This window comes from Ailuropoda melanoleuca, chromosome 8 (genome assembly GCF_002007445.2).
Source record: "Ailuropoda melanoleuca isolate Jingjing chromosome 8, ASM200744v2, whole genome shotgun sequence".
Taxonomy (NCBI): domain Eukaryota; kingdom Metazoa; phylum Chordata; class Mammalia; order Carnivora; family Ursidae; genus Ailuropoda; species Ailuropoda melanoleuca.
Window position 1 is genome coordinate 51,016,996 of NC_048225.1, and position 25,587 is coordinate 51,042,582.

The 25,587-nt window shown below is 47.6% G+C and overlaps 1 protein-coding gene across 7 annotated transcripts in view; it reads left to right on the plus strand.

Annotated features, from left to right (window-relative positions):
* The window catches only part of GAB2 (GRB2 associated binding protein 2), a 52,000-nt gene that overhangs the window by 21,668 nt on the left and 4,745 nt on the right, over nucleotides 1-25,587 (plus strand). Inside the window, exons 2-9 of one of the 7 annotated variants that reach the window (XM_034666271.1) lie at nucleotides 387-532; nucleotides 3,050-3,219; nucleotides 4,769-5,012; nucleotides 20,252-20,844; nucleotides 22,039-22,133; nucleotides 23,230-23,494; nucleotides 24,674-24,764; nucleotides 25,003-25,105. In XM_034666271.1, coding sequence (XP_034522162.1) covers nucleotides 465-532; nucleotides 3,050-3,219; nucleotides 4,769-5,012; nucleotides 20,252-20,844; nucleotides 22,039-22,133; nucleotides 23,230-23,494; nucleotides 24,674-24,764; nucleotides 25,003-25,105 — 1,629 coding nt within the window. In that variant the 5' untranslated portion in view covers nucleotides 387-464. Of the gene's footprint in view, nucleotides 1-386; nucleotides 533-3,049; nucleotides 3,220-4,768; nucleotides 5,013-9,750; nucleotides 9,884-20,251; nucleotides 20,845-22,038; nucleotides 22,134-23,229; nucleotides 23,495-24,673; nucleotides 24,765-25,002; nucleotides 25,106-25,587 lie in introns of those variants that run through there. The other 6 variants (XM_034666270.1, XM_034666273.1, XM_034666269.1 and 3 more) reach the window with 6 other exon arrangements.

The window sequence follows — 25,587 nt, forward strand, 5'->3', positions numbered from 1 at the left end:
GGGGATTTAGGGGGGAAAGGATAAAGATAAAAAGGGCATTGAGATAAGGGAGCCAGTCATTATTTGGCCAGTCATCTTTTCCAGAAACTCCCGCCAACCGCCCCTTTCCTGCTCCTGTTATCACTAGCCAGTTGATGGCTGGGCTGGGCTGGGCTGGGCTGGGCTGGGCCCCTCTACTAAAATCCTTCAGAGCTTTCCTGTTCTAGAGTTTTGCAAGAAGGTGGGCGGAGTGTTTGTGTGCTGGGCAGGCTTCCCAGGGGTGATTGTGGAAAGGAAGGGGAGTGATTTTTAGGGCCCTAAAAAGAAGCCAGGGAGAAGAGGGAAAAATAAAACCCTGTTTAAAAGAAAACAAATTTGACTCAAGTGTTTTCTGGCATTATCTTAAGTCTAGACTTGGAGATGGAAGCCCGGGCCAGAAGTCTGGAAACGTCCATTTTCTTCTTGCTGTATTACTGCCCTTCCTAATGACCCAAGACACATCATTACAACAGCCTTGTGGCCACATACCAAAAACAGCCCAGCCACACATCGCGTAATGTCCTTTCTCGTTCTTTTCTTTCCTCAAGGGGTACCCAGGCAATAAAAACAAATCCTATGCACGTTTTATGTGAGTGTAGCATTTGTTTTCACACCAATATCTCCTTCACCTTTTACACCTTGGGTCTTTTGACCCCAAGGAGTTCTTGCTGTTTTGTTTTGCTGAAATTCCCATTGCCTTGCTATGACTGTGGAGCAAAGCCCAGGACGGTGGGGTTGGAGGAGGTGCAGGGAACTGAAGGTAGGAAAGGGAGACTGTCTCTTACTCAATCTACTTTGGTAAGGACTTGGTATTTACTGAGTGTTCAGCATTCTCTTTAGAGAGGAAGGAAAGGTCAGATGTATTTAATTAGACCATTCTTCTCTTGCACAGACTTAATATTTCGCGAAAGTGTTTATGCATGTGTATGTTTTTTTAAAATTCACTTATGTATTATGACATTAAAGTGTACAAGTCATTGTTTTTTAGTATATTCACAGGTTTGTGTGTACCCACCACCTCCATCTAATGTTGGAACGTTTTCATTACCTCAGAAAGAAACCCCATACTCATCAGTAGTCGCTCCCCATCCCCACTCCTCCATCCCACCCCCATCCCCAGGCAGCCACTGGTCTACTTACTGTCTTCATGGATGTGCCGATTCTAGACATTTCATATAAATAAAATCATTACAATCTGTAGCCTTTAATCGCTGGTTCCTTTCACTTAGCATAGTGCTTTGACGATCCATGCATGTCGTAATATGGATCAGAACTTCACTCATTAGATGGCTGAGTACTAGTCCATTCTAGAACTACATCACATTGTTCATCCAGTCTCTACCTCTGCCATCACACGGTCTTCTCCTTCTATGGCTCTGTCTCTGGGTACATCAGTGGATTAGGACCCACCCTATTCCAGTATGACCTCATTTTAACTAATAAGATCGCAAAGACCCTATTTTCAAACAAAGTCACATTCTGAGGTTCCATGTAGATGTGAGTTTTGGGGGGACATTGTTCAATCCAGTATAGACCCTAAGGAATAATCACTTACATTCAGGTAGAAATCTTCTAAAGTAGCAAGCAGAAGTGAGATTTGGGCAAGGGTTAGCCCCAGAACAGCTTTGAAGGAATTTTTCTGAAACTGCAGATCATTATGGAGCTGGCTGATTGCATAGACATGGCTTTGTATTTATAGAATGGAATTCCAAGTGGGCCCACCTCATTGTAACCCCTACTTCATCTTATTAGCAGACCTTGAAATTCCCTCTTATTTTGACCACAAGAAACAAGCATATTTGATTCTGTGCTAGTGAAAATTCTTTTAGTCATTCAGCAAGTATGTACTCAATACCCACAGTGAGCTGAGACTGCTCTAGGCGCCAGGAATACAGAAGTGCCTAGGACACATTTTGAGAACTTAAAATATGCCAAATTGTCTCAACCCTTTATGCATTTCATCCTTGTGACCACCTGTGTCAACTTGTAAATAAGGAAACTGAGGCTCAGAGAAGTGAAATGATTTATCCAGCTCTGTAGGTAAACAGCCTGGGTCACAGATGTGATTCCACAGCCTGAACAGAGGACCCCATCCCTGAGAACAGCTCATTCCTCTTTTATACAGACCCACAGCCCAAAGCATGCAGTGTAGGGGGCACGCAGGATGTGTGGGGTGACAGGCGGGCTAAGTAGATTGTGACAGAATGGCCTTTCTTGTTGGACTTGGGGACCTGGACTTGATTCTGGAGGTGGTGACGAATCAGTGAGCGATATGGAGGGACTATGACCTCTTGCTATGTATTTCATTTTTTTATTAATCTACACGTATTTATGGAGTTGTATCACACACTGGGCTTGATGCCAGGGATGACACTGTTACGGAAGAGAGAGTGTCTCTGCCCTCGCTGAGTTTACAGCTGAATGTATGGAGTGAGGAGGGAGAAAGGTTAACTGTCTTCCCAAAATTCTGTTTGAAACACAAGGAAGGACTGGCTAGAAACAAGGTTGAAGGAATAAACAGGAAAATGGCTTTAAAAAGAGAGAGCTTTGCAGGTCATCCTGAGCATGACAGGGATCCCCTGAAGACTTTGAAGCCAGGCGGCGACATAGTGGCGGGTGTAGTTGTTGAGAAGCAGAGCCCTAGAAAATGCCTAGGTTTCTGGCTCAGGACCGATGGCATGGTGGCGCTGACGTACTTCGCAGAGTGGGAGACCACAGGAGGGGGCTCGCTGAGTTTGACCTGCATGTGGGACGTCTGAATGGAGATGCCCAGCCCACAGAGGGTTCTAGGACGAGAGCCCAGGATAGAGAACTGAGCTGAAGATTGATTTTTGAGAGCCGTCATCACCTGGCTGGGAAAGATTACCCCAGGGGAGTCTCCTGAGTGAGTGAAGCTGTAGGACGGTCTGGGTGGAACCCTGAAAATGCCCCCACTGAAGGGAAGGCAGGGGTGGAGGAGTCCGAAAAGACCACGGGAAAGGTGGAATTGCCCCAGAGGCTTTCTCGTTGCACCTTCCCTGTGTCTTCTCAGGCCGCAGCTGTGTCCGTCTCCGGCGCCCTGCTTCTCCATCCCCGAGCATAAACCTTCCCCCCTGCCATTAGAGAGTTCATCTTGCACATCTAATGGAGTCATGAAGCCATTGATTCTGCTAACAAACATCCAGTTCACTGGAAGACCTGTAATGGGAATTCATTTTGGAGGTCAGTACAGCTGTCGATGGAAGTTTCCCCAGGGGCGCGTGGCTCCGGCTGTCGGACACTGGCAGAAGCTGTTCTGTCTTGCATCAGAGAAGCCTGGAGAGTTATTAATCCGATAGAGCACTAACGAGCTGGTGATCCTGCCTAGGGCCATGAGAAGGGCACGAACATAGGTCAGATAACGGGGAGTAGAAACAGAAGTGTGTCCCCTCTGAAAAGATTTGAACAGCCCTAGCAAGCCACCATCACCACCACTAAAACATCACACCCCACTAGCTGTCACATCGCCAGAAGTTACATCTTTAAACCTTTATTTCTCTTGAACGAGAAGTTTCACTGTGGAATTATTGTATGCCGAATGAACATTTTTGCTTGTTCCACAAACGCAGACTAAGAACTCTCTGTGCACCTGGCCTTTATTGGGTAAATCCTGGAACCGTAGGCGTTAACGGCATCAGTCACTGTCTTAGAGACTCATGGGCTAGAGAAGGAGGCAGAGGGACAGTGGATACAATGAAGCATGGGCCAAGTGCTATTGGCAGCCAGAAAAACACCACATCTAGGAAGGTTTCAGAGAGAATATGATATCCATGCAGGGTCTTAAAGTCTGCAAATGAGTGCCAGTAGAGTAGAAGTGAAATCCAGGCGGAAGGAACAGCAGAAGCCCATAAGAAAGAGTCATAAAAGGGGCTGGTGTGCCTGGGGACTGATGAAGCTTCCGAATGCCTCGGTCCAGGAGGAGAAAAGCAGGAAGTAGGTGAGACTGTCAAAGGCCTTGTGTGTTAGGCTCAGGAACTTGAACTAGGCTTAGAGAACCAGCCGAATGAGTAATGCCCTTGGCCTGGGGGGGGGTAGCACTCTCAGTTGTGATCTGTCTTTAATACCCTGCTTCTTTTCTAGCACAACAGAGGGAAGTCTAAGAGGAGAGTTAAGCGAAAAAAGACCAACTCAGAATGGTGGGCACAAGTGTTGGGGAATGGGAACCATTGTTGTTCTTAAGAGGACTTGGTAGGGCAGGCAGGAGGAGCTGGGACCAGTCTTATGGGACAGTCTGCTCCAAATACATTTGTGCTTTTATCATTAATGCAATAAGTCACAGCCCAGGGTCTGACTTAATGAGTCTTCAGGAAGCAAAGCTCATGTAACAAAGCCAGCCTGAGCTTTGATGGAGGCGATGACAGCAGGAGCCTCCGAAGAGGAGGAAGGCAGTGGCACTTACTGCTCTAAGGGCTGGCCTGGCTTGAGGGCCAGAGTCACACCCCCGTGCCATGGGCGGCCACACCTCCTGGGAGCTGGGCGAACACCATCAAGGCTGTGACAGGGAGCGGCCTCCAGGTGACTCCGGAAGCAGCACTGAGGGACAGGGCATCTCCTTGTCCACCAGGAGGCCACAGCCCTCCTCTCCTGGAGGCAGAGAAGGAGGAGCAGGTGTGTGACGGGGAGAGGAGGCTGCCGACTATGGCTGGATCGTTGCCTCTGCTCTTAATATCTCTTGCTCCTCTGACAGCCCACTTGGGGATAAGGACACCTTTCTTCCTTTTTTGTTTCACAGACTCCCTGAGAAACCTCTCCTCCGCCAGTCATGGCCCCCGCTCTTCTCCAGCTGAGCTCAGCAGCTCCAGTCAGCACCTTCTCCGAGAGCGGAAGTCCTCGGCCCCATCGCACTCCAGCCAGCCCACCCTGTTCACCTTTGAGCCCCCGGTGTCAAACCACATGCAGCCTGCCTTGTCCACCAGTGCGCCTCAGGAATATCTCTACTTGCATCAGTGCATCAGCCGGAGAGCGGAAAACGCCAGGTAGGAGACCGCAGAGAGCAGCGGTGCCTGGGGTGCCCACTCGGGACTCGGGAGCTCAGTCCTACTGTTTTTAATTTCAAAGACAAGGGAGTAAACTATTTTCTCAGACGAACAGATTTATTAACAAAGCATCGTTCTTTTGCCTAGGTAACCTTCACATGGTACTGGTGTCAGCTGTGCTGCTACAGAGTGGTGATCAGATTCCAGAGGAACCTCTCATTATCAGAAATCACGCTATAAAAATGTTTTGTTTAATCTGGGGGGAAAAAGGCATTAGGGACTAGAGTTTCAGAATTGGGGGAAAAAAAACCGTCAATTTACTTGTTGGCAATAAGAGTATAGCTATAAAGTCTTACAATATTGAACAAATCCATATCTCACTTTTGCTCCAGAGCTGCTCTGTTCTGTGTGGTCGTGAACTATCTGCAGGTGGCTAGTTAAATTTGAATGGGTTCAGATAAGATAAAACTTAAATTGAGGTTCCTCAGTTGCACTGGCCACATTTCAAGTGCTCAGTCACCACGTGTGGCTAGCGGCTACCCTCTCAGACAGCACAGGTAAGGAAACATTTCATCACCACGGAAGGTTCTAGAACAAGGACTCTCTGCTCTAGAATAATAGTCTATGTATTTCTGACACCACTAGTTCTCTCACAGGTGCTGAGCCTATACATATTTTTACTATCGTTTATTCTGGTTGTTAGGGTAACAAAAGCACAGAGGTGATGGGCTTTGCCAGAGCCAGTCCCCGGTTGCTAATCCTGGCCAGCAGAGGACCAATCATGTGTCTCAATTCATTTAGAAACACCTAATTTGTGTTATGAAAACTAAGGCAGTTAGAGAACTCACTGTATTATGTATTACGTCATAGAACATTTTTAAGCAGAATCTTACTCGAACCAGTCAAATGCACTGATAGCCGATACAGATCATTCTGTCCGTCTCCTAGATGAGGACAGTGAGGCTCCCAGCTATGATGTGACAGAGGCAGGACTAGAGCCCAGGGCTGCTCGGCTCCGGTCCTGCACTCCACACTACGTCACCCTGCTGCCTGCGCTCTGTCTTAAGGTGGCCTCAAATACCCATTTTCCTGACGCCTCGGGATTCCTTTGTTTGTGAACTTTCACTAGTTCAAACTCCATCAACTTAGACGGGAAGAGCTGAGCTCAGAAACAGGTGGGATGAATGAGCCGAGATGATGGAATGAGTTCGCGGCCGCACCGTAAACAGCCCCGATGCCCCTGGCTCCCACGCCGGGCAGGCAGGGTGCGGAAGCTAGAAGCGTGTACAGGCTTGGGAGTCCGTCAGGTGCGGGTCCAGATTCAGGTTCTGCCACTTTCTTTGTGATCTCAGGCCACTTACTGAACCTCGTTGAGCTTCCATTTCCAGACCTGTAGAATGGAAAGAGCTCCTCCTCAGGCTCCCTGATGAGCAGAGTGACAGGAGCACTTCCGAGTGCTTCTGAGCATTTGTTCTCCTTGTGCCCCACCCCCACTTCACGTGACCTTGCCTCGGAGTAGAGAAGGTGAGGTCTTAAAATCATCATTCTCTTGAAAGTGGACTTCCTATTAATGCCTCTCACCCTTAAGGTGCCTATGAAATATCTAGGGATCTGGTTAAAATGCCGATTCTGAATCAGTAGGCCTGCAGCAGGTCCTGAGCCTACCTTTCTGCTCGCTTCCAGGGCTTGCCTTCGGATCACACTTGAAGTGGAAGGCTTTATATAATACTAATAACTACCACCGCCTCCGCTCCCATGCGGCTGCGAGAGCAGCAGGGAACAGATGTGTAAATGTCTCTGCTTGAATTAGCAGTTAGGGTCCACTCTCTGCACCCCCTCCTCCTCTGTAAAACCTCGGTTAATTTGCCTAGCTGAGATCCACGTCTCTGAATTCCCACAGCAGTTTTTATTCTCTCTCACACATTTGGAATGCTCTGCTTCATAGTGTGGATACTTATATTAATATATTACCGCCCTTTGAAGACAGGACCAAGGGCATATAGTAGGTACATAAAAAACATCCAAACACATCTGTGTTACAGAGAGAGAACATAATAGGGGAGACAAAACGGATCTGCAGTTGGGGAAGCAGCCTTAGTGTGGGGCCCTGAGCAAGCTGTGCTTTTCTCTGTGTCTTTGCTTTCACTTGTGGGGGTGTGGGAGCAGGGGAATGAGGAGCAGGATTCGGGAGATTTTTTGAAAAAATAAGTTCAAACAACATTAACGGAATTCCCAAGTGATGGAGGGTGGGAAGGAAGCTTTCTTCGGTCCAGAAACACCATATAATTTCTAGAGGTATTGGAGTAGTTTGCATGATACTAAACATACTGTAACAATTATAAACTCTGGGCACAACATAAAAAAACAACTGTTTGAAGGCACTGAAGAGCAATCACAAGGCAGGCAGAAACTGAAAGAGATTTAACTCTTAAAAGGAGCTGGCGGGAGAGGGGCGCCTGGGTGGCTCAGTGGATTAAGCATCCAACTCTTGATTTTGGCTCAAGATCATGATCTCAGCATCATGAAATCGAGTCCTGCATCCGCCTGCACACTGTGTGTGGAGCCTACTTAGGATTCTGTCTCCCTCTGCCCCTCCCCTGCTTGTGTTGTGCTCTCTCTCTCTCTCTCAAAAAAAAGGGGGGGTTCTAGCAGCATACAACGGCAAGTGCATTAATTGCTTTAATCCACGGTATTAAGAGGTGGGGCTGGCTAGAGTGAAGAGATGGTGAAATTTAGGAGAGAGAGAAACTAAAAAATCGGTGGGGAGTGCCAATCCCTGTGTGGTCGCAGCAGCACACACAGGCTACCCCTCCCCCCGATCGCAAGTAAAAACTACGGACAAAATACGATTGCCCTGTAATCGTCTTGATTGTATAAAAATAAAATGAGGCAAATGATAAAGGGGAGCAAAACGTGGAGAGGGCACTGCTAGAGAGGTGAATCCTCTGTATCTCCTGGCATTGCCCTGGGCGGGGGGGCGCGGGGCCACTCACACAGCAGCGCGCTGGGGCAGACAGCTGAAACTGTGAGAGCAAGCCCATCTTTCTTGCTAGAGGAACCGGTGCAGTGCCCAGAGTGAAGAGAGCTGGGGAAGGGGTTTCCTGACTCTAAGAATGAAACCACACAAGTCTTCGGGCTCACCATGAGCTGTGCATGTGCGGGACAGACCTGCCGAGCACAGCAAGCGCTTTGAGCGCTCAGCCAAGATCTGCACCACCACATACGGGAGGAGAGACGGAACTTGCAGCCTGAGTCTGACCACAGTGACAGCTGCAAAACAAAAACCTCAGCGCTCTCCAGAGGACTGTCACAGAACCCAGCATCTACACAACATGATAACACAATGCTAAGGATGTATAATCCAGAATTTCTCAGCATACAGAGAACCAGCTAAATGTAACTGGTCCTCAAAGGGAAGCCAGATGCCAACCCCAGCATGACCTGGTTGTTGGAATTATCAGACCCAACTCGAAAAGCCTGTATTATAACCATATTCCATAAAAATGAATGGAAAGAAAAGAAAAACTATCAACCCACAAGTTTATATCCTGAAAAATTGTCCTTTAGGGATGAAAACAAGAGTTTGCCAAATGAAAGAAAAATAAGAGAATATCCAAGAGAGCTGATTTAAAGATGTGATAAGAGTTTCTTCAGGCTGAAGCAAAATAGTCCAGAAGGAAACTAGAACCTTCAGGAATGAAGGAAGAGCTGCAGAAATAGTAAATATCTGCATAATTTTCCCTCCTCAGTTCATTACTATATGTGACTGTTGAATGCAGATATTAAACATTGCCTAGTGGGGTTTTCACCTGGTCCTCTCTTCAGCGTGATGAGCTTCCTTTATCATTTCTATATGAGTCGCCTTGTGACATGTTTTCCCAGTTTTCATTTATCTGGAAATAATCTATATTTCACCTTCATTTTTAAAAAAAGATTTCTTTAGTTATTTGAGACAGAGTGCACGTGCGTGGAGGGGAGGGGCAGAGGGAGAGGGCGAGAGAAAATCTTGAGCAGACTCCCCACTGAGCACAGAGCCTGACATAGAACTCCATCTCACGACCCTGAGAGCACAACCTGAGCCAAAACCAGGAGTCAGTTGCCTAACCTCCCGTACCACCCAGGCGCACCTCACCTTCATTTCTGGAAGATATCTTGCTGGATATAAAATTCTGGAATGATGGTTTTATTTTTTTTATTTTCTTTCGGCATTTTAAAGGATAACTTTCTGTAGTCTTCTGCCATTCATTGTATGAGAGGGGAGCTGTTATTTTTATTGTTAGAATCCTATAGTAATGTATCTATCTTCCTCTGAATGTTTTTATTTCTCCTCTTTAAAAAAATTGTGGTGAAATACACATAAAATTTATCATCTGAGCCATTTTTAAGTGTACAGTTCAGTTAGTGTTAAGTACTTTCACATTGTTATGTAACCAGTCTCTAGAACTGTTTTCATCTTGCAAAACTAAAACCCTCCACCCATTAAAAATTCCCCATTTCCCCTTTCCCCTACTTCCCAACACCTTCCTTTCTACTGTCTGTATGAATTTGACTACTCTACGTAACTCATATAAATGGAATCATACAGTACTTGTCTTCGTGAGTGGCTTTTTTCACTTAGGATAATGTCTTTAGGGTTCATCCATGTTATAGCCTGTGTCAGAACATCCTTCCTTTTTACGGCTGAATGCAGTTTCATTGCCTGTTTATGCCACATTTTGTCTATTTCATCCATTAATAGACACCTTGGTTGCTTCCACCTTTGGCTGTCGTGGATATCGCTGCTGTGAACCTGGGTATACAGATACTCTTCAGGGAGTCAGCTTTCAGCTATTTGGGGTACATACCCAGAAGTGGAATTGCTGGATACTCTGGTAATTCTAATTTCAGTCTTTTGAGAAACTGCTGTACTGTTTTTCGTCGTGGCTGCACTATTATAGAACTGTGCACAATGGTGACCATTTCTCCACATCCTTGCCAGTATTTGTTATTTTTTGGTAGTGTCATGCTAACGGCTGTGAGGTGGTATCTCACTGTGGTTTGGGAGTTTTTCTGGTTTTTTGTTTGTTTGGTTTGGGTTTGGGTTTTTTTGTTTTTGTTTTTGTTTCTGTTTCTGTTTTTGTTTGTTTTTGTTTTTAGAGGTGGGGCAGGGCTGAGGGAGAGAGAGAATCCCAAGCAGGCTCCACACCCAGTGCAGAGTCAGACAGGGGCTCATTCTTACAACCCTCAGATCATGACCTGAGCCGAAATCAGGAGTTGGTCACTTAACGGACTGAGCTCCCCCGGCACCCCTCGCTGTGGGTTATTTACTTTTCCATAACGATTAATGGATGTTCAGCGTCTTTTCAGTGTTTGTTGGCTATTGTATCTCTTTGGGGAAATGTCTATGTAGGCCTCTCCCCATTTTTTTTTTTAATCTGGTTGGATGGTTGTTGTTGTTGGGTTGTAGAAGTTCTTTATATATTCTGGATATTAACAGCTTGCCAAATACATGATTTACAGATATTTCCCCCATTCTGTAGATTGCCTTTCATTCTGCTGATTGTGTCCTTTGATGCACAATTTTGTATTTTGATGCAGTCCAATATATCTATTTTTACTTTTGTTGCCTGTGCTTTTGGTGTCATATATTTTAAAAAAAAAAAAGCATTCCCAAATCCACTGTCAGGAACATTTTCCTCCTGTGTTTTCTTCTCAGAGTTTATAGTTTTAGCACTTATGTTTAGGTCTTTGATCTATTTTTTAATTTTTTATATATGATGTAAAGTAAAAATCTAACTTCATTTTTGTGCATATGGATATCCAATTTTCCCAGCACCATTTGTTGAAAAGATTGAATGGTCTGAGCATCTGTACTGAAAATCATTAGATCATATATGTGAAGGCTATTTCTGGGCTTTATATTCTATTCCATTGGTCTTTATGTCTTTGGGCCAGTACCACACTTTTAATTACTGTAGCTTTGTAATAATATGTTTTGACATCAGGGAAGTATGAGACTTCTCATTTTGTTTACAAGATTATTTTGGCTATTTGTACTTCTGTCTGTTTGCTGACTTTTATTCGTTGTTTTTCAGCAGTTTGACTTGATATTCCTAGGTGTATTTTTCTTGGTTTGGGCTTCATTTAGCTTTCTGATTCTATTTTTTGCTCTTTTTGACCAAGTACAACAAAATTTCTACCAATATTTCTTCTTCAAAATTTTTTTTCTGCCCCATTCCATCTCTGCTTTCCTTCTATTCTTCACATTAGACCACTTACTACTGACCCATACATCACTGATACTACTCATTTTTAAAAAATCTTATTTCCTCTCTGTGCTCATTTTGGATGATTTTTTATTGAATTTTCAGTTCTAGAGTCCTCCCCCTTTTCCCCCACCCCATACTTTTATTTACTTTTTTTTTTTTTTTACAATTTCTGAGGTGTAATTAAAGTACAGTCAGTGTCAATACATACAAAGTTTCCTCATGTCCCTTTGTAATTCATACTTCCCTCTACCCCATTCCTCAGGAACCACTGACAATATTTCTATCACTACATTAATCATCATTTTCTAGAATTTTACTTGAGTGGACTCATATAGTAGTCACTATTTTTACTTCTTTCACACAACATAATGCTTTTGGGATTCATCCATGTTGTTACATGTATCATTAGTTGTTCCTTTTTATTGCTGAGTAGTAATTCAGTGTACCTTTATATCGCTACTTATTTATCCATTCCTATGTTAATGGGCACCTGGATCATTTCCAGTTTCAGCTGTTACAAATCAAGATGCATTTGTACATAAACAGTCACTAACAAATCTTGGTGTAGACATTTGCTTCATTTCTCTTGGGTAAATACCTAGAAAACCAGACCTAGGTGGTTTTACTGGTGAATTCTATAAAATGGGGTAACGCAAATATTACCCATATTCTTTCAGGAAACATAAGAAGAGAGGGTCCTTTTGCAACTCATTTTTTTTGAGACCAGAATAACCCAGATACCAAAGACAAAGAATTACAGGAAAGAAAATCGGAAGGCCCTGTGGATATAGATGCAGAAATCCTTTCTTTTACAAAAACAACCAACAGTAATCAAATCCAACTTAAAAATATATAATTAATGTGTGTGTGTTTTAGGGATATTAATATATTAGGGAATATATGTGTGTATATACATCATTAGGGATAATAGTTCATGATAAAGTGGTGTTCATCCCAGGAATGCAAGGTTGGTTTTACATTAAGAAACCAGCCATTGTAATTCATTACATCAAGAGAATAAGGAGAGGGCGCCTGGGTGGCTCAATCGGTTAAGCATCCTACTCTTGAATTCAGCTCAGGTCATGATCTTGGGATTGTGAGATTGAGCCCCAGGTCAGGCTCTGCGCTAGGCATTGAGCCTGCTTTAGATTCTCTCTCTCCCTCTGCCAATCCCCCCTCCTCTTTCTCTCTCTCTCCCTCTCCACTTCTCTTAAAAAAAAAATAAATAAAAGGAGAGAGGATAAGGAGAAAAATAATATAATCATCACCTTAGTAGATGCACATAAAGCATTTATCAAACTCAAGGCCTCTTCATAAAAATTTTCCTAGCAAACTATAGAGGAGAGCTTCTTCAAATTAATAGCAGACTTCTCAGGATAACCTACAGCTAATATCATACCTAACAGAGAAATATTAAGCATATTCTCATAATACTAGGGATAAGGACAGAATACCTGCTCTCACCACTTCTTTTTTTTTTTTTAAAGATTTTATTTATTTATTCGACAGAGATAGAGACAGCCAGCGAGAGAAGGAACACAAGCAGGGGGAGTGGGAGAGGAAGAAGCAGGCTCCCAGCGGAGGAGCCTGATGTAGGGCTCAATCCCATAACACCGCGATCATGCCCTGAGCCGAAGGCAGACGCTTAATGACTGCACCACCCAGGCGCCCCTGCTCTCACCACTTCTGTTCAACATTGTACTAGAGATTCTAGCCTGTCCAATAAGGAGACAAAAAGTGTAAAAGGCACAAAGATGAGAAAGGAAGATGGAACACTCTCTGTATTGCAGGTAACTTCATTGTTTATATAAAAATTCTAAAGAGTCTAAAAAACAGCTACTAGAATGAAGAGGTGAATTTATAGCAACGTTACAGGATAAAGGATTTTATATACAAAATAATTTTTACTTACTAATTTTAATTAGTTTAATTAATTTTAATAATTTTACATACTAATTTTTCCAAACATTTGGAAACCGAACTTTAAAAAAATCCTTATATAATGATGCCAAAAAACTTGGACTACTTTGGAATAAAAAAGACATGCAAGACCTCATCGCTGAAATCAAACACTGCTGAGGAAAGTGAAAGACCTAAATAGGAGAGTGATAGGCTATTGTTGTGAATTGGAAGACCCAATATTATTAAAAGGGCACATCTTCCCAAATTGACCTATAGCTCCAGTGCAGTCCAAATCCAATTCCCAGCAAGAGTTTTCAGAGAAATTGATAAGCTGCCTCTAAAGTTGATATGAAATTCCAAATAACTTAGAATAACCAAAATGATTTTTAAAAGAACAAAGTTAGAGGATTTGTACTACCTGATTTCAAGACTCTCAAACAAATCTTTGTCTTTATCTTCCTCAAGACCGTTTTGTATTGATGAAAAGGTAAACATACAGAGCTCCCTAGAACAGAAAAGTGTGTGTGTGTGTGTGTGTGTGTGTGCACGCACGTGCATGTGCACACAGGTGTTGACAAAGGTGCGAATAGGGAAATGAAAGTCTTTTGAACACATGGTGCTGGAACAGCTGGGTGTCCATATAGAATTAAAAAAAAAAACCCTTATTGATACCACACTGCTCAAAAGTTATAAATGTGTCAGAGACCCTAAATGTAAAATCTGATAGTATGAAATTTCTGGAAGAAAACTTCTCTGTGTTCTTGAGGTAAGCAAAGATTTGTATCACGGGATACAAAAAGAGGGGACTCATAAAAGAAATTGATAAAGTAGTTGAATCAAAATTAAAACTTTTCTTCAAAAAACCCCACAAAATGCCAAGTCACAGAATATGAGAAAATACTCAAAACAAATATATCTGACAAAGGATTTATTTCTAGAAAATATAAAGCATTATTACAACTTAAGACAACCCAATTTTTTTTTAAATGGGCAAAAGATTTAAATAGACACTTCACCAAAAAAGATACAGAAATGGCAAATGAAAAGATGCTGAGTCACCAGGGAAACGTTGGCTTCATGTCCACAGGAATGGGTAAAAGAAAAAAGACTGATGATGCCGAATGTTGACAGATGTACTGCCGTCCTGCTTCTGACATTCACATTACATGCTAGGCGCTCTGGAAAAAAAGAAAGAATGCTTTACAGTTTACGAAGCCCACTCATATTAGTTACCTCACGGGATCTCCAAAATAATCTCAGAAGGTTACATCTTTTTTTTAATTATTGCATTTTTAAGTAATATCCACACCCAGCGTGTGGGGCTCGAACTCACACCCCCGGGGTCAAGAGTCGCTCGCTGCACTGCCTGAGTTGGCCGGGCGCCCCTCATAGGGTTCCTTCTGAGTGGGAACTTGGGAGAGAGACCCAGCTCATTCATCCCTGGCTAGCATACACATAAATATGTCTGTTGGGATTACTATAATGAAAGAGTATTTACTGAGATTAATAATAACCAGCCTTTATCTGTTCCTTTTTTCATTTATGGGGGAACCTGACATACTATACAATAAATTAACCCCCTTAGAGATAAAACTCTGAGTTACTTATCCTTCACTACAGTTTTAGCCACTATTCTTCCTTCAAGTACTGGATAGGCGTTCCGGCTAAAATGACTTCAGTTCTCAAAATCTCACTCTTCCCCTGGGCAAAAATAAGTAGCTCCTCAAAGTAGTAAGTCTCGCCAAGGAGGGAGTTTTGAACAGACAGCATCAAGACAAGCGGAGTCCTTTTTGTCTTGCCTGGATTTATTGTTGCCCTCCAGCCTTTAGGGCCTCATTTCAGACTCCGGACCTTCTCTTTCCTCCTGTTTCCAGGAGGCTGTTAACCCTTAGCAGGTGATGTGGTGTGGAGAGTCACGTGCCTCGGAAGGCCATAGTTCAGGGGGGCCGGAGGCGGGGGGAGTGCGGTTTCGAGGGATGGGATTCCAGCCCGAATGCGTCACGGACCCTGCAGCGGTATTCCGCGCAGAGACGGTGCATGATTAGTAAAAGGAGCAATGGCGAATGGCGATGGAGAACTTACCTTTGATTAATCATTTCTAAGATCTCTGACTCATTCACCCAGTGCCTTTGATTGACCAAAGGCAGAGAATATACAACTTTTAGTTTCACTTAGTTCGTCTATTATAACTGCTCTGTAACCACGATGAGAAGGCAGGCACAAACTTGCCGCCAGAAGGGTTTGAGATGCAAAGATCACCTCACCTCTCAGAGATTGTGAGATAGCATTTTCTGAATTTTCTTCCCTCATCGAAGGATCCACGTGGGATGGGTTAAATGCAGAAGAATGGTCCGTATAACCTCTTCAGACGGCCAGTGACTGTTACAGAACCAAATGGTGATCAGTGTACTTACGACCATGTGCGTAGTCACTTTCTTTAAATGGGAACGTGCTACTAAAAATGAGACTGGGCCTTCTTCGTGAAGGTACTAAGAGTACGGTGGAAAACAGTGAAATCAAGGTGTCCTGTGGTATGTGAAATTATGTGGAAAGAGGCCAAAGAACTATTGCAAAACTAAGCGTTGAGGAAAACTAGGAAACCGTTCCTAAAAGATAAGGGAGCAGTTTCTGGCCGGTGTTAAGGCCGGGGCAGCAGCAGCAAGAGGTGATGGGCTCGGGCCACCCACCAGCGGCCACGGGCGTGGGAGCAGGGGCAGGCGCTGCGGGCTGGACGGGGTGCGTTCTCTCCACCTTGCCCCTGCCTCCAGCGAGCTCCCCTACACGCTGGTGTTCCGGCATCTGCCTGCGCAACTCGGCCATCTGCGGGCTTTCCGATCTCAGAACTGTGGGGGGATTCAGATGGCCTCGCGCGGGACATGCCCCGCCCAGGACCTCGCTCCTTCCAGGAGCCCCCTGTCAGCCCAGAGCCAGGCAAGGGAAGCCTCTGGAAATGCACCGCTTCCCAGTATTCATCCCAGGAGAGCAGCTCAGGACCCCACGGTGACCGAGGCCTCCATGAGGGTTTAACGACAGTAGTAAAGGCCGCAGAACTCACGAGTGCTCACAGCCCCCCTCTGGATCTGCTGAAAGAGGGGGCACACCGTGGCAGCGGCTTGGAGCGGACTGCAGAGGCTGGTGTGGATACAGCCCTGCTGCTGTCCGTCTGTCTGTCCGAGTGCACAGCTTCCGGCGAGCTTGTTTCCCTCCTGTAACTCCTTTCACCCGGTTCTTGAAGCGGTGACCCGCCCCTCGCCTCGCATCTCATCGGACCCGGCCCCACGAGGGCACTGGGCCAGGGTTCGGGATGGCAGGTGTGTCCCCTGCGTCCTGGGAGCGCGGCCCCGGGTGGAAGCGTGAAACCCACACCCGAGCCGCTTTAGCACGAGGCGCGGCCAGGGTTCTGCGGGTCGCGGCGTGCGGCGGTGCGGCGGGAAGGAGTAACGGAAGTGGAGAGGGGGAGGCCTGTCACACCTTTGTGGAGCAAAAAGGCTCTTTCTGGTACTTGGTGTAAAGTTCCACTGCATCAAAGAAGCATTCCAGAGGCAGCTAAATAAGACAGGCCCAGGGCTGGAGCAGAGACAGGTGGGACACGCTCGGGGGTGCGTGAGCAGCTGGGCCAGCTCCAGAGGAGGGTGCCAGGGCAGCGCCACGTACTCACCTGAGTTGCTGGGCTCCGAAGGGCAAGGGTCTCAGTCCGCCGACTGGAGCGTCAGCCGCGCTCGGGAAGCTCAGGATGGCAGCACCGACACTCCTTTATTTATTCGTTTATTTCTATAGGAATTTGCTCGTCCATTCACCAAGCCTTTCTTCCTCAGTCTCCATGGAACAGCACTAGTCCAGGTGCCGAGAAGAGAGCAGGAATAAGACAGTTTCTCTCCTGGAGGGAATCGCGGGTGGGTGGAGGAGACCAGTGCCGGTGGCACATAGCACAGATCACACTTGCTCCCCGCTCCAAGAAGAGCCGAGCCAGTGACTGATTGTGCTTGGAGGTAGAGGATGGCAAGAAACAGCTTTAAGAGGTGTGTTGGTGGGGCATCGAACTTTGCATGGGAATCCGGGGATTGTACTGTATGGTGACTAACATAATATAATAAAAAATCATTAAAAAAAAAAAAAAAAGAGGTGTGTCGGGGCACCTGAATGGCGCAGTTAAACGTCTGACTTCAACTCAGGTCATGATCTCAGCGTTCTGGGATCCAGCCCCTCGTGGGGCTCCCTGCTCAGCAGGGAGTCTGCTTCTCCCTCTGCCCGCCCCCAGCCTCCCACTCATGCTTTGTTTCTCTCAAATAAATAAAATCTTTTTTTTTTTAATGTGCCATTTGTGCTGAGTTTGAAGGATAAGTAGGATCAGGAGCTTGCCGGATTGTAGTAGGAAGCCTTTCAGACAGGGTGAATGGCGCAGCCGAGCCCAGAGGCTTAACTGCCCCGGGGCCTGCTGGGAACTAGGCACGTTTGCTGAGTGGATCCGCGAGTGGGCAGGGGCACAGGGAGAAGAGATTGGAAAGGTGAATTAGAGCCGGAATACTGCTTAGTCCTAAAGGCAGTGGCACAGTGTTGAAAATAGTGTAAGCGGCAAGTCAGGAAAGTGAATGTCTGGAGGACGTTGAGGGGATCCGAGAGGTCCTGGAGGGTGGTAGGGAGACTAGTTACCAGCCCTTTCATTTTTGTGGAAGGAAACCCAGGAGGACCTGAACTGGGGTGGATTCAACAGGACCTGATAGGGTTCTTGAGTGAAAAATTATCATGTGGGTAACTCCCTGGTCTCTGGTTTGAGTGACTGGTGCATTCTCAAGACAGGAGAGTCAGGAAGAAGGTGATGAGTTCATTTCTGAATCAGGTTAAGGTTTGAATAAAATTATGTGAAACATGGATCAGTGTTTAAGGTTATTGCAAGACACCTGTGATTTCTCCCCAACCTGCCTTAAAACCCCCCAGGGGCTCCCCTGTTCCCAGCAGCTCCAGCCCAGTCCCTGTGAGGTCACGTCTCAGCCCCGGCTCCTAACATGCTTGCGGCGGCCTGAGCAGCGTGCAGATCCTTTCCCTTGCTAGGTGGTCCTACTTCTTCGTGCCTCTAATTAGAACACCTTTTTCCTTCTCTTGTCTTTTGCCTGGCCAATTTCAAGACTCCCTCAAAGGTCAGATCTTTGAAGAAGCTTCCCCTGACATTCTGTGCCACCAGCACCAGGGAGGGTTAGTATCAATCTGTCAAGAGCTGAGTACTCACCCACTTGATTGTAATGATTTGTATGCATGTCACCTTCTCTACCGCTCTGTCCCCCAGGGCAGGAGGCATCTGTGTATCCATTGTGCCGGCCCAAATGGAAAATAGGACATCAGTAAACGTGCGTTAAATGAACAGCTTTCAGTGGGGACATCCAACCTTCTATCTACCATTGGCTCTCCCATCCTGTGTTCCAAGCACTCCATTATCTAAAGGCTAGATGTTCAGTGATCTAGGTCCATGGTGCTTGTCTTGGTTATGTGTGTGAAATGGAAAAGAAAGAAAGAACACGGAGGCCTAGAGAAGAGGGCCACTGAAGGTTTGGGGAGTGAAATGGAACTCCCCAGTGGTCAAGGATGCCAGTTTACAGGAGAGCCTGGCGTAGACACCTGTTTCCCTTCCTCTTTCTAAACTACTGGGTCTGTTTTCTTTTTTTTTATTATTATTATTATGATGATGATATGTTAGTCACCATATAGTACATTAGTTTTTGGTGTAGTGTTCCATGATTCATTGTCTGCGTGTAACACCCAGTGCTCAGTGCAATACGCCCTATTTTCTATCACCATCTGGTGGCTGCATCCATAAATAACAAGTTCCCCAGGAGCTAAAAGAGCTCATACAAGGCAAAAGTTCCAGCATGTTGCTTCAGAAGGCTATGAGCGCTTCACCCACCCTAGCTATAGCATGTAAATTTATATGTATACAAGATTTGCCTCATGCTGGTAAGAAGTGCCAAGAACTTTGAATCGGGTTCTTAAAGAAGCTTACAGCTTCCAGAAGGCTGAGAATTGCTACTATAAAGGATTGTTCTAGAACAGTGATTCGATGAAATCCTATGAAGAATCATAATGTGAGAGAGGAAAGCAGACCTGGATCCCTACTTGCTCAGAACCTCACCTTCCACTTTCCCACACTACCCACCTCCACACAACACAGAATCCAGTTTAAAAACCACATTCATAAGGCCAATGGCTTCTGCAGCTTCACAGCCAGATGAACCCTGGAGAGCCACTGAGGCCCTCCAGGCCATGCCTTCGGAGTGGCGGGTGGGGGTGGGGGTGGTGAGGGGGGTGCCTGAGTGGAGCTCACACAAATCCTTCCACTCCTGGGTCTTTTCTTACTGTTCAGTCTTGCCTTATTTCCCAAAAACCTACATTTTAAAACAGTAATCCTCAAAACTTTTTCTGTCTGTAATATAGTTCCCAAAGGGGAAACCATTTTTCCTATAAAATTTTAGTCTTCTGGAAAGAGCTGTTTCCCTGCTGAATGCCTTTCCATAAACCATAATACGTGATAGAAAATAAATTGATAGCTTCCGTTGGAACAGTTCTTTATAACTTATAACTTCCACAGCCATTAGCTGACTTGTTTTACAGTGGGAAGACGGAGACTGAGGTAAAACGGCCTGTTTGCTAGCGTGTAACCGCACTTTAAGGGTTCTTTCCATTGTCTCACAGCCTTTGTATACAAAAGTGTACATTCTGTGGTACTTAAACCAAAGAACAGGCGGGTGGTACAGCTGCAGTGTTTGTTTATTTGGAGGGATGAGGGGTAATCACAGCCGTCTGGGGGAGGGGCAGGAAACATTGACTGAACGTCTGTATATTAGATCTACTGGAGTCTAATGTCCACGTCTGCTTAACCACCATTTTTGCAAATGCATTAACCGAAGCTCAGAAAGAGTGCCTCATGCAAGTCACACAGCTAGTAAACCGTGATAAACTTCAGGCCTGCTGGCCTCCTCAGCCTGGTGTTCTGCACCAGCCAGCCAGCATGGGACTTGGAACATGCCAGCTTGCCTCGCCAGGTGGACAGTCCTGGCCCCCTCTAACCTGCCGCATCCCTTCCCTTCTTCTCTCTCTCAGGAGTGCCAGCTTCTCTCAGGGCACGAGGGCCTCGTTTCTCATGAGGAGCGACACAGCCGTACAGAAGCTTGCCCAGGGCAACGGACACTGTGTCAACGGCGTCAGTGGTCAAGTCCATGGCTTCTATAGCCTCCCCAAGCCAAGCCGGCACAATACGGAATTCAGAGACAGTACCTACGACCTGCCCCGGAGCCTGGCCTCCCACGGCCACACCAAGGGTAGCCTCACAGGCTCTGAGACCGATAACGAGGACGTATACACCTTCAAGACGCCCAGCAACACCCTGTGTCGGGAGTTTGGGGACCTCCTAGTGGACAATATGGACGTTCCAGCCACCCCGCTCTCAGCCTACCAGATCCCTAGGACGTTCACGCTGGACAAGAACCATAATGCCATGGCAGTGGCCACTCCTGGGGACTCGGCCATCGCTCCCCCGCCCCGGCCTCCCAAGCCAAGTCAGGCAGAAACACCTCGATGGGGCAGCCCTCAACAGAGACCTCCAATCAATGAGAGCAGCAGATCCATCTCTGCCGCGGCCACCATCCCCAGGCGCAACACCCTCCCAGCCATGGACAACAGCCGACTGCACCGAGGTTGGTGTAAGCTCCAGCCGTGACCCCGGGGAACGGGAGGTAGCTTGGGAGTTCTCAGTAATCTTTGGCATCCGTGCGGAGGAGACCCAAACCCCTCCCTGGCTGGTCCTCCAGCCCTGGAGGCTGTTAGTGGGTGCCTGCAATGCAGGAGTGTAGCAGACCCTGCTGGAGAGCAGTTACTGTTCCACTCGGTTAACCACAACACAACTTATTATGGGTTTGGAAGTCCAAATCATAGTATTTAATTCATTTTTATATAAATCAAAGACTGAAAAAATAAATCTTAGAGGACCAGTTCGAACTGGAGCCAAACCTATGTGGACTAACAGACTATTAAAACAAATTTTGAGCTACTAAATATCTTCTAAACCACACGAGAGTCTCTTTGGCTAAAGTCTGGATTTCTCTGTGAAGTGTGTAAATTTTACTGTCACTCATTTGCCCTGAGCATATTCCAACCCTGAATAAGCCTCGTCTGTTTGATGAAAAAGTACAGCAGCATTAATGCCTTTCATTTTGTATCATGCTGTATAGCTTGCGATGCCCGCCCTTATCCATCCTGCTGGCTAAGCCACGTAGTGACCCTGAGCATGTGGTGGGACAAAGCCTCCATGTCTCCATTTCACATGAGGCCGGTGGTAGGGAAGAGACTTATTCAGGGTTGCAGAGTCAATCAGGGACAGAGATAGGACTTGGACCTGGGGTCCTGAGTCTTGGCTCAGTACTCTTTCAGTCCATCAGTACTCTTCCAGTCCATTGGCTCAATCACCTTGTGCTTTGGAAGTGAAATGAAACCGATGTACATAAAACATGTCCCTACCCTTCAGAGAGCTTGCATCGAGTTGGAGAAATAAAGCCAACATGTATAAATTAGTCCAGTATCATTATTCCTGTAGTATTCATATAACCGATGGCGGGACCGAGTGGGTCAGGCGTGGAGTGCCGTAGGAGTTAGAGGAGGGGGGTGTGCCTGAGGGAAGAACAAGTTAAGGACAGATCCTCTGTAGGTGCCAACACTGGAGCGAGATTTCGTAGCCTGGGAGGAGTTTCTGAACTGAGGAGGGATGGATGGAAGCAATACCTTATCACTTGGGTTTGAGAGTAGTGTCTTCTGGAGTATCCGTAAGACCCCGAGCAACACTGGTGAGGGTCTGGGGAAGTGTCAGCACATGGATCTTCTTTCCTGTCTCGTAGCTTCTTCCTGTGAGTCCTACGAGTACCCGCAGCGCGGTGGAGACAGTGCAGGCCGGTCTGCCGAGTCCGTGAGTGATGCGGTCACTTCTTTCCTGGTGAGTGGCGCTTAGCCAGGGGTCCTCAGGCCCACCCAGGTGGGTTAAAGGTCACACCCCAGGGAACAAAAAGTACAGCTCACAAGAGTGATGGCATCTGCCTCTTCAGACCCCGCCTGGTTTCTCCGTCCAGATGCTTGGGTTGGGTTTTCAGAAAGTAAGGTGCAGGTGTCTGCTGTGGAGGAAGGGAGTGTCCTTAGGGAGCTAGACCACAAGGCTCGCCAACCCCTCAGGTCAGTAGGACGGGTCTAGAATGCAGAGGCCCCGGGCTCTGGGGTGGGGAACCTAAGGCAGCAGGCTTCTCCGTGAGGCCCCACCGGGAGGAGGGGCTGCAGCGGGGGACTCCGGGTAAGGGCCTTACTCAGAGGCAGACTTGGTGACAGAATTACGGTGTGAGTGCTGGATCCCAGGCTGACCTCTACAGGGGGCCGGCCACAGCTCTCCAAGCCAACGAGGGCCTGGCGTCACACCCACCGAAATGATGAAAATTGGGTAACCGAAGCAGAAGCAGCTTACTCGTCTGTGTGGACAGACAGGGCAGGAGCTGGAGAAAGGCCGTGGCCAGGGTGCCTGCGTTGTGTAACTTGGCGGCAGCTCCGACTGCAGCTGGCGCTCGCCCTGAGAGCTGGCCTGGGGAGCGCGCTGGCCCAGACCTCGCTGGCCAGGGCTCAGGGTTCTTCTGGGCTCCCGGCCCTGCTCGGGCTTCAGATCCAGCCCCCTAATGGGGAGTCTGGACCTGAGGTGAAGGGCAGGTCCTAAAACAAACCTGTACGGTCTGTGGCCTGTGCCCCCCTCAGCCTGGTCAGGCCCCCACAAAGCCTTGTGGACCGAGCCACCAGGGGTTATGTGATACTAGAGGATTATTACAAATTGCAAGTGGGTCCCAAGGGATCGTGTAAACTAGCAGGGACCCACAGACCTCACTTCTTTCTGCCTCCTACTGTGCCTGTCTGCTTGGTTTTGCCAGGGCCTGCCTTCTTAGCTTCCCAGGGCAGCTAACCCAGTTAGAACTCTCCTCGCCTTGCAGACAGATTCTCACCCCCTTCCTGTTTCTTCTCACTAGTTACCGCTGTATTTCTTCTGCTCTCCCTCCTAGCCAGGGAAAACCATTGTGGGCCGGTCAGAGAGCACCAATTCCGAGGACAACTATGTGCCCATGAATCCAGGGTCCTCCACCCTGCTGGCCACGGAGCGAGCAGGCGATAACTCCCAGAGTGTCTACATCCCCATGAGCCCAGGACCCCACCACTTTGAGGGGCTTAGCTACCCCTCAACAGCCCTTTCTATGCACCGGGGCCCCAGCCGAGGGAGTGAGATCCAGCCACCGCCTGTCAACCGCAACCTCAAACCTGACCGGAAAGGTAAGTCTCCCCTGTCCCATCGCTGGACAGTGTCCAGGAGCTGTTTGCATTCATTTAGGGATCGGGTGGATCCTGAACTTTCCTTGCCAGGAAGTGTTAGCCTCTGGAGCCTAAACCACCCCAAACTCTCACACACAAACGCTCAAATTCGTTCCAGTGGCCCAGCAGCCTAGGGACCGGCCACCCCAGTAGCCTTGATGGGCAGGGGTGTGGGCACCAGAAGGACAGGACACGTTCTGGTTCCGGCTCACCACCTGAGATGAGAAGCAAATCATTCTGTGTGTCTGAGCCTTGTTACTCATCTGAGAACTGTGACTACTTGCCTGGCAGAGCACTGAGCAACACAGATACTGTGTCTAAAAGTGCCTGTATGAACTGTATGAACTGATGAGATACCCCCGCTGTGACAGCAGGCGTGGGCTCCCGAACCAGCGGCGTGCGGGCTGGAACCCTTATTCAGCGCTTCCTAGGGTGCGACTTCGGTTGGCTAACTCATCTCAATTTCTCTGAGCCTTAGTTTTCTTACCTATGAGGTGGGGACAGTGGTGTGTTTTGGAGGAAAGCATCTAGGACAGAGTCTGGTACCCAGCGGATGTTCGGGAAAGCTAGATCCATGCCCCCTGCATTTAGACCAGGAAGAAATACTGGCTCCCTCAGTCTGCTGGCGGGGGGTCCGGGGCAGGAATTCGAAAGGAGAAGTAGAGTAACTGGGCAGGATAACTGCCCCCCCACTTGGTCTGGTCAACGGGGAATCGAGATCTTCGAGTTTGAAGTGGAGCCTTTAGGGCCTACGGCACTCGCCTTCCTCCACGGCAGGCTCTACTGTCCTGGTCCACGAGTGGCAGGGAGCAGTCCCGGTGACTTTGTCCGTCGCAGTCCCCATCTCTTGTTTTCATATACAGCCACAGATCTGGGGGGAACAGTCTGTTGTCAGACCCAGTGTCTCCATTTTGGATTCTGAAAATATGATTCCTGCAGGATATGCTTGCAAAGAAAGTATCGTTCAGAATCTGGAGACACGACTTCAAGGCCTGCCGACACAGGCAAAGATCCCAGAACGTATTGAGCCTCAGTTTCCCTGTGTAAATGTACTTGTGCGTCACATGTGCATAAGTACGTGTGTGTATGTGCGGCATTATCATCAGAGGCTGATCATTTGACTTTCTGTTCCTGCTCCAGTAAAGCCAACACCACTGGACCTGAGAAACAACACTGTCATCGATGAGCTCCCCTTCAAGTCACCTGTCACCAAGTCTTGGTCTAGGGCCATGTGAGTGTCCGCCAGGGAGGTGGGAGCTTGGAACCAGGCTGTTAGGCTGGTGAGGGGAGTGGCTGCATGCTGATGCTCGCGCCGTGAGCGGAGCGGGCTCTGGGGGCGTGGTTTCCTCATCTCTGAAGGGAGGGTCATTGCACCTGCCCCGTGTCAGACCTTCGTCTGGTGATGGAGCACAGAGCTCCAGGGGCAGAGTCTGGGTGTGACCGCGGTCACGGTCTTCTCCCCACCACAGCCACACCTTCAACTGCAGCTCGTCCCAGTACTGCCGCCCCATCTCCACCCAGAGCATCACCAGCACGGACTCCGGAGACAGCGAAGAGAACTATGTCCCTATGGTGAGTCCTCTGCACCCCGCACGAGTGACTCCTGCCGGAGTAGCCTGGAACCCCCCGCACGCCCCCCACAGGATGGGACTACTTTGCGGCTGCCATCCTTCCCGTGTGCATGGGTGCTGAGCACAGCGGGGTCGTCATCAGAGGCAAGGAAGGCACGGTCCCTGCCCTCGAGGAGGCCGTGGTCTTAAAGGGCCAGGAAGGCCCGCCTCTCTCACTGTGCTGTGGGGATATACTTGCAGGATGGGCGGGCGTAGCCGGCTGGCTACAGGTGGAGGTTGGGCTGGAGCCAGATCATGAATGAGCCCGAATGCTGTCTTGGGAAGTCTGGGCTTTCTCTGTGGGCCACAGGGAGCCACAGAAGGTTTAAAAGGCCGGGGGGAGGGGTGCCTGGGTGGCACAGCGGTTAAGCGTCTGCCCTCAGCTCAGGGCGTGATCCCAGCATTATGGGATCGAGCCCCACATCAGGGTCCTCTGCTATGAGC